Below are 9,091 nucleotides of genomic sequence, written 5' to 3'. Positions count from 1 at the left end.
ACTTCTGAGTTTTCCCACTTTATTAGTGAAATATTCATTGAAATTATTGCCAATACTGAAAGGTTTTGTTATAAATGACCCATCAACTTTAATGAACAATGGAGATGAATTGGGTTTTATGCCCATGATATCAAGGTAATCCAAAGTCTTTTCCCATTGTGTTTTATGTCATTTATCTTTGTTTGGTAATATCATTTATTTTTGTTAAGTTTAGTCACAACATTTCTCAATTTACAGGCTGAAGTTTGCCAACTCTTTTGCATAATTTATTTTAACCATACAATTTTTAAATTCATCATTAATCCAGGGGGATTTACCAGTTCTCACAGTTAGTTTCTTAACAGTACATGTACATAAGTATATGTAATGATTTCTGCCCGTATATTTTCCCAAGGAAGGGAAAACACACTGCGAGCATAACCAGTAAATACCTGAATGAGAGGGCCTCATACCTGGAGACACTTGAGGCCCAGCATAAGCAGTAGGATCAGCACTTTAATCCACTGTGAGAAGAGGAAGCAGCAGCCTTCCTAGCCCTCCTGGTTTTTGACCCTTGCCTGTCCTGATGCCGAATCCGCCTGCCTGACCACTCTGCCTGTTCTGACCTCGAACCTCCCTATCCCCTTGTACTGTTTGGACTCGAACCTGCCTATCTCCTTGTACTGTTTGGACTCGAACCTGCCTATCCCCTTGTACTGTTTGGACTCGAACCTGCCTATCCCCTTGTACTGTTTGGACTCGAACCTGCCTATCCCCTTGTACTGTTTGGACTCGAACCTGCCTATCCCCTTGTACTGTTTGGACTCGAACCTGCCTATCCCCTTGTACTGTTTGGACTCGAACCTGCCTATCCCCTTGTACTGTTTGGACTCGAACCTGCCTATCCCCTTGTACTGTTTGGACTCGAACCTGCCTATCCCCTTGTACTGTTTGGACTCGAACCTGCCTATCCCCTTGTACTGTTTGGACTCGAACCTGCCTATCCCCTTGTACTGTTTGGACTCGAACCTGCCTATCCCCTTGTACTGTTTGGACTCGAACCTGCCTATCTCCTTGTACTGTTTGGACTCGAACCTGCCTATCTCCTTGTACTGTTTGGACTCGAACCTGCCTATCCCCTTGTACTGTTTGGACTCGAACCTGCCTATCTCCTTGTACTGTTTGGACTCGAACCTGCCTATCTCCTTGTACTGTTTGGACTCGAACCTGCCTATCTCCTTGTACTGTTTGGACTCGAACCTGCCTATCCCCTTGTACTGTTTGGACTCGAACCTGCCTATCTCCTTGTACTGTTTGGACTCGGACCTGCCTATCTCCTTGTACTGTTTGGACTCGAACCTGCCTATCCCCTTGTACTGTTTGGACTCGAACCTGCCTATCTCCTTGTACTGTTTGGACTCGAACCTGCCTATCTCCTTGTACTGTTTGGACTCGAACCTGCCTATCTCCTTGTACTGTTTGGACTCGGACCTGCCTATCTCCTTGTACTGTTTGGACTCGGACCTGTTCACTGAAGCCCTGCCTATTTCCTCGTACTGTTTGGACTTGGACCTGCTCACTGAACCCCTGCCTATCCTGACCTCGAGCCTGCCTATTGCCTGGTACTGTTTAGACTCTGACCTGGTTTATGAACTCTCACCCCGATCTGCCTTTTTCCTACCCCTTTTGGTATAATAAATATCAGAGCTCAACCATCTGCCTCCTGTGTCTGCATTTGGGTCTCGCCTTGTGCCCTTTTACTACTGTTCAAAAGTTTTTATGTCTATTAAAATAACATCAAATTGATCAGAAATACAGCGTGGACATTGTTAATGTTGTAAATTACTATTGTAGCTGGAAACGGCTGATTTTTTTTATGGAATATCTACATAGGTGTGCAGAGGCCCATTATCAGCAACCATCACTCCTGTGTTCCAATGGCACGTTGTGTTAGCTAATCCAAGTGTATAATTTTAAAAGGCTAATTGATCATTAGAAAACCCTTTTACAATTATGTTAGCATAGCTGAAAACTGTTGTTCTGATTAAAGAAGCAATACAACTGGCCTTAGACTAGTTGAGTATCTGGAGCATCAGCATTTGTGGGTTTGATTACAGGCTCAAAATGGCCAGAAACAAAAATTTCTTCTGAAATTCATCAGTCTTGTTCTGAGAAATGAAGGCTATTCTATGTGAGAAATTGGCAAGAAACTGAAGATCTCGTACAACGCTGTGTACTACTCCCTTCACATAATAGGCTCTAACTAAGAGGAGTGGGAGGCCCCGGTGCACAACTGAGCAAGAGGACTAGTACATTGGAGTGTCTAGTTTGAGAAACAGACACCTCAGTAATCCTCAACTGGCAGCTTCATTAATAAATAGTACCCGCAAAACCCAAGTCTCAACATTAACAGTGAAGAGATGACTCCAGGATGCTGGCCTTACAGGCAGAGTTCCTCTGTTCAGTGTCTGTGTTCTTTTGCCCATCTTATTATTTTCTGATCAATTTGATGTTATTTTAATGGACAAAAAAATGAGCTTTTCTTTAAAAACAAAAAGGACATTTCTAAGTGACCCCAAACTTTTGAACGGTAGTGCAAGTATAGGGAGTATATTATTATTATTTATTATTATTATTATTATATTATTATTGTATAGTAGTACTTAAAATCATGTGACAGCCAGTATAGTGAAAAAAGGGAGCGAAACACTGAGCTAAGGAACTAGCCTTGGCCTCTCATTCCAAAATCATCGGCATTAATATGGCTTTTGTCCCCCTTTGCTTTTATACCAGCCTCCACTCTTCTGGGAAGGCTGCAGTTCAATGGGGTTAAGTGCAGGCTCTGTGCAGGCCAGTCAAGTTCTTGCACGCCGATCTCGACAAACCATTTCTGTATGGACCTCACTTTATTTTTTATTTTATTTTATTACCTTTATTTAACCAGGCAAGTCAGTTCTTATTTTCAATGACGGCCTGGGAACAGTGGGTTAACTGCCTGTTCAGGGGCAGAATGACAGATTTGTACCTTGTCAGCTGGGGGGTTTGAACTCACAACCTTCCGGTTACTAGTCCAACGCTCTAACCACTAGGCTACCCTGCCGCCCCAGCTTTGTCATGTGGAAACAGGAAAGGGCCTTCCCCAAACTGTTGCCATGGAGTTGGAAGCACAGCATCGTCTAGAATGTTATTGTATGCTGTAGCGTTAAGATGTCCTTTCACTGGAACTAAGGGGCCTAGCCCGAACCATGAAAACAGCCCCAGACCATTAAACCCATTAAAATACTACATTAGTAAAAGTACATAAGTATTTGCTTTTAAATATACTTAAGTGTCAAAAGTAAATGCAATTGCAAAAATATACTTTAAGTTTTAAAAGTAAAACTATAAATAATTTCAAATTGCTTATATTAACCAAACTGCACAAATCTTTTCAGTTTTTGTTTATTTACGGACAGCCAGGGGCACACTCCAAAACTCAGAAATAATTTGCAAATGAAGCGTGTGTGTTTAGTGAGTCCTCCAGATCAGAGGCAGTAGGGATGACCAGGGATGTTCGCTTGACAGGTGAGTACAGCTACGACTGGAAGTGACTTTCCGGAGCAATTTTCAAACAATTCACCAACTTGGGTGAAAGCAGTGTGCAACATAGTAAATTGGTGGTGGAAAATTGTGTTTTATTAAGACAGTACACATATTTTTCATTTTTTTTTCACCATTATAGCTGGTTAAGGAGGAAAATTATGCTTTTGCAGCCTGCATGGAGGATGCTTTATGCACGAGCTGTCCATGTATTACCTGGAATGCACATCAATCCTAGATAGTGCAGATTTAGCACCAACTATCGGCGGAACCACTTAGAAGTTAAATGATGTTGGAAATGTTTATTTTACCCACTGAGCGAAAAATATACTTGAGTTACATTGTTTTTTTTTTCTGGGGTGGATTATCCCTTTAATGTAAACACAGGCACTTAGGCTACGGAAACACTGATACAATGGCATAGGCTCATTTTTGTTATTATCCGGTGTTAAAACGAGTGATTAATTCCCCGCTTTGGGATACTCTTTCAAGTTGTGAATAGGCTGATACACTTGATCTCCACAGACATAAGGCTACTGTTTCGACTTCAACCAAGTCTTGGCCTACTTGTTGTTTTCATTTCTCCCCTTTCCAACGGCCGCCCGGTAAAGGGCAGGCTGGAGCGACACACCCCCACAATCTTCGCTGATAAGAAGTGACAAAGTCCAAACAAGCCAATGGGCTGCTGGCATCCGACGGCTGCGTGCCGAACTGGAGTGTTTATGTATTCTGAGGACCAATGAGAGTGAACTGAAGGCGGTGCCCTGTGAAGCTCACCAGGCTGCACCAGTGGTCTGGACACGCAGGGGAGTGGAGGCGTGGTATTTTATTTGACTAAATAACTAAACAATCTTTAACTGTACCGTAGAACAGCGGTAACAGACGGAGATCGATTCCAGGCAATCCCGATAAATGTATTTTATTACAGATATCTGCACTAAAATCTATAGAAAGCGGGTCATCTTTCTCTAGTCCAATGATGAATTCTAAACGTCTGCTTGACATGTCCGCTGTTGGAATACGTCTCGGGGGCGCTTCGAAACAAGCCGGTATTGATCAGCATGCAGAGGGGTTCAAGGGACGCAAAATTACTGTCGCCGCCACTGCGGACAGCGATGTCATTCTGGCGTGCAAGAATGGTCCCGCAACGGGAGCAGTTTTCTACAAATTCGTGTTGGATGATGGATCTTTAAGAGAATGTACAAGACAGGACACCGTCCTCAATGCGAATGACCTGTCATCAGGGAGAGAAAAATACCACCTGAATAAAGTAGGTTCTAGTCCATATTTGTTGGTCTAACAGTGAGTTGGTTAGTTATTCATTTCCACCCTATTAAATTATTCACATGATGTCTCATTGTTGCCGAAAAGCCTACTTTTGCAGTCACCCGCAATACAGAACCAGTTCGCTCTGACTTCTCTGTAGCCTCTTCACTCCGGAAGACCCACACATTGTGCGCCCAATATGGTTACAGGGCTCCCGGTGCGAAGAGGCTAACTCTGCTGACGACGTGACCCGGTTATGTTCTCAAGTGAAAATATAGGTCAGGCATGCGACTAACCCGAGTTAGTTAGCCTATTAATTACAACTAGTAGCCTATATATGACGGATTTCATCTGTTAAGATGGCGGCCCATTGCATGTGCAAAGTTTAAATGTTCAGTCAAAATCATGTTTTCGTGAAATTGGGTCATATGGATGAAACCATATCAATGTAGGACGACCAAAGTATGAACATATCTGTTGCTTCCACATTGATAAAGTTTGATCATAAATGTACTGGTCCCCTCCATGTCAAACACTTATTCAGGAGGTGGGATGGAGGCAGGATTATTAAAAAAGCCTAATTTACAAAATGCCACATTTGGTAATGTTTTATTCTCTTACCTAATTCAAAATTCAGCCTTTTAACCAACAAACCAGAGGGTGTTTGCAGAGGGGCGTAGTTTACATGGCTAGGTAGCTCGTCCCCTGGTGCCAAAATTTGACTGCAGCACGTCAACAAATATAATAAGAGCTTTCACCGACTCGTCTAAGACACTTAACCCTTTTCATCTGTGTCTGGTGTTCGCTATTAACTGGCTGACGAGGTCTTCAGCCAGCATGGAACAAACGCGGGGGAAGGGTTGCCCAAAACTGCTACAGTTGTCATATCATTACATCGAGACATGCCAAATGGACAATTCATAGAAACGTTTTGATAAAATCTATGATCCCTTTTTTGATGTCACTTGTTAAATTCACTTTAATCAGTCTAGGTAGGTGAAGGGGAGCAGACGGGTTAAACAAGGATTTGTAAGCCCTGAGGCAATTGAGACATGGACTGTGTATGTTTGCCATTCAGAAGGTGAATGGGCAAGACAAAATATTGAAGTGCCTTTTGAAAGGAGTATGGTAGTAGCACTGGTTTGTGTCAAGAACTGCAACGCTGCTGGGTTTTTCAGGCTTCCCGTGTGAATCAAGAATGGTCCACCACCCAAAGGACACCCAGCCAACTTGACACAACTGTGGGAAGCATTGGTGTCAACATGGGCCAGCATCCCTGTGGAACGCTTTCGACACCTTGTAGAGCCCATGCCCTGACCAATTGAGGCTGTTCTCTGGGGAAAAAGGGGGTGAAACTCAATATTAGGAAGGTTAAAGATGCACTATGCAGAAACTGCTTCGCCATTTGCTGATTGCAATTTTTTTTAATAGTTCGCCTAATTTCAATTTGTGACAAAACAAGCAAGTATAGTGTAGGGAATCATTGTACCATCTAAACCGCTGTGACATATTTTTCCATAACCAAAAACATTGTATTTTCAGCAGTTTGTAGCTGGTGTACAAAACCCAAAGTAAAAGATGCAAAAACTAAACTCAAGAGCGGGAAGCATAGAAATAGCGGACATAGAACAGGCTTGCTTTCAATGCGAATGACAGATCTATAAAACACATTTCTATATGAATTTGGTCGGGTCACCCAAATATTATGTTGATTTTGGCCTTCAGCATCAGATGCGATCAGGACACGCAGGTTGACATGTCAAAACAAACTGAACCAACTGTATTATTTTGGGGACAGGTCAAAACACACAAAATATTCATGGACATTTAGCTAGCTAGCTTGCTGCTGCTAGCTAATTTCTCCTGGGATATAAACATTGTGTTGTTTTTTTTTTAACCTGAAATGTAAAGGGTCCTCTTTTTTTTGCTGGATCGTTGTAGAATCTCGACTCATTTTCAGTCACACAATATCATGTGTCCTCTACTCCAACAATGAATCCACAGATAAAAGAGGAAACTAGTAACGTCTTCTCCTTCTGTGGATTATATATGGCGGTCCCTTTTTTGCCTTCAAGTTGACTATTTTTCAAAAATGGAATCTATGGCATTATTTAGGATGCTTAAGACCGAAGTTTTATACTATAAATATTTGAACAACAGTGCAGAGAGCGTGGTTCACATTTATTTTTTTGACATAGTGTGCCTTCAACGGGATTCGACCTCATACCCACACATCCCTGAATGTTCAGTCTTGTGTTTTACAACACACGGTTTGAAAAGGCACGTGATCAAACAAAGCTTTCGGCATCATTCATGACGCACTTTGATAAAGTGATACACGCATCGGCACACTGCTTCGAAGATAGCTGCTTAGCGATTTAGCCTCGGAGCTCTGGTATCAAACGTAATATCACTACTGTAATTCTTCAACTGAAATTGTCCAAGATGAACGAGCTAGCTAGCTTGATATACAGTGCTGATAATTCCATTTGGGCATGCTAGATAAATTATACAGTCAACATTTTGTTTATATTGACGCTGTTACAATAATCAAACAGTTGGAATAACAAATAATTTATAAAACATACATGACAGGATTGATTTTTCAGTGTTTGTTACTTTGTGTATCAGCAAATTTGCTTGAAATAATCTCACTGGAACACTGCTCACTGCATGTTGCTTGACAAAAGCGGTTTCAATGAATCCCCAGTCAAGGTGCGCTCCCTGTCCACTCAGCCTACTAGCTCCCTGTCCACTCAGCCTACTAGCTCCCTGTCCACTCAGCCTACTAGCTCCCTGTCCACTCAGCCTACTAGCTCCCTGTCCACTCAGCCTACTAGCTCCCTGTCCACTCAGCCTACTAGCTCCCTGTCCACTCACCCTACTAGCTCCCTGTCCACTCACCCTACTAGCTCCCTGTCCACTCAGCCTACTAGCTCTGTCCACTCAGCCTACTAGCTCTGTCCACTCAGCCTACTAGCTCTGTCCACTCAGCCTACTAGCTCTGTCCACTCAGCCTACTAGCTCCCTGTCCACTCAGCCTACTAGCTCCCTGTCCACTCAGCCTACTAGCTCTGTCCACTCAGCCTACTAGCTCTGTCCACTCAGCCTACTAGCTCTGTCCACTCAGCCTACTAGCTCTGTCCACTCAGCCTACTAGCTCTGTCCACTCACCCTACTAGCTCCCTGTCCACTCAGCCTACTAGCTCTGTCCACTCAGCCTACTAGCTCTGTCCACTCAGCCTACTAGCTCTGTCCACTCAGCCTACTAGCTCTGTCCACTCAGCCTACTAGCTCTGTCCACTCAGCCTACTAGCTCCCTGTCCACTCAGCCTACTAGCTCTGTCCACTCAGCCTACTAGCTCTGTCCACTCGGCCTACTAGCTCTGTCCACTCAGCCTACTAGCTCTGTCCACTCAGCCTACTAGCTCTGTCCACTCAGCCTACTAGCTCTGTCCACTCAGCCTACTAGCTCTGTCCACTCAGCCTACTAGCTCCCTGTCCACTCAGCCTACTAGCTCCCTGTCCACTCAGCCTACTAGCTCCCTGTCCACTCAGCCTACTAGCTCCCTGTCCACTCAGCCTACTAGCTCTGTCCACTCAGCCTACTAGCTCTGTCCACTCAGCCTACTAGCTCTGTCCACTCAGCCTACTAGCTCTGTCCACTCAGCCTACTAGCTCCCTGTCCACTCAGCCTACTAGCTCCCTGTCCACTCAGCCTACTAGCTCTGTCCACTCAGCCTACTAGCTCTGTCCACTCAGCCTACTAGCTCTGTCCACTCAGCCTACTAGCTCTGTCCACTCAGCCTACTAGCTCCCTGTCCACTCAGCCTACTAGCTCTGTCCACTCAGCCTACTAGCTCTGTCCACTCAGCCTACTAGCTCCCTGTCCACTCAGCCTACTAGCTCCCTGTCCACTCAGCCTACTAGCTCCCTGTCCACTCAGCCTACTAGCTCTGTCCACTCAGCCTACTAGCTCTGTCCACTCAGCCTACTAGCTCTGTCCACTCAGCCTACTAGCTCTGTCCACTCAGCCTACTAGCTCTGTCCACTCAGCCTACTAGCTCTGTCCACTCAGCCTACTAGCTCCCTGTCCACTCAGCCTACTAGCTCCCTGTCCACTCAGCCTACTAGCTCTGTCCACTCAGCCTACTAGCTCTGTCCACTCAGCCTACTAGCTCTGTCCACTCAGCCTACTAGCTCCCTGTCCACTCAGCCTACTAGCTCTGTCCACTCAGCCTACTAGCTCTGTCCACTCAGCCTACTA

General features: G+C 44.4%; 1 protein-coding gene across 11 annotated transcripts in view; it reads left to right on the top strand.

Moving 5' to 3' along the window:
- The first annotated feature begins 4,330 nt into the window (after nt 1–4,330).
- Nucleotides 4,331–9,091, top strand: part of LOC118372348 (zinc finger protein 704-like) — a 97,919-nt gene continuing 93,158 nt past the window's right edge. For 10 of the 11 annotated variants that reach the window (XR_008065319.1, XR_008065312.1, XR_008065321.1 and 7 more), the window contains exon 1: nt 4,331–4,828. Coding sequence is in view for 2 of the 11 variants with exons in the window: in XM_035758200.2 (XP_035614093.1) it covers nt 4,535–4,828 (294 nt within the window). In the remaining 9 variants the exon portion in view is untranslated. The remainder of the gene's footprint in view (nt 4,829–9,091) is intronic. The other variant, XM_035758201.2, reaches the window with a different exon arrangement.

This window comes from Oncorhynchus keta, chromosome 15 (assembly GCF_023373465.1).
Source record: "Oncorhynchus keta strain PuntledgeMale-10-30-2019 chromosome 15, Oket_V2, whole genome shotgun sequence".
NCBI classification, from domain to species: Eukaryota; Metazoa; Chordata; class Actinopteri; order Salmoniformes; family Salmonidae; genus Oncorhynchus; species Oncorhynchus keta.
The sequence above is the reverse complement of the archived record's forward strand: the minus strand, read 5'-3'. Positions and strand labels throughout refer to the sequence as shown.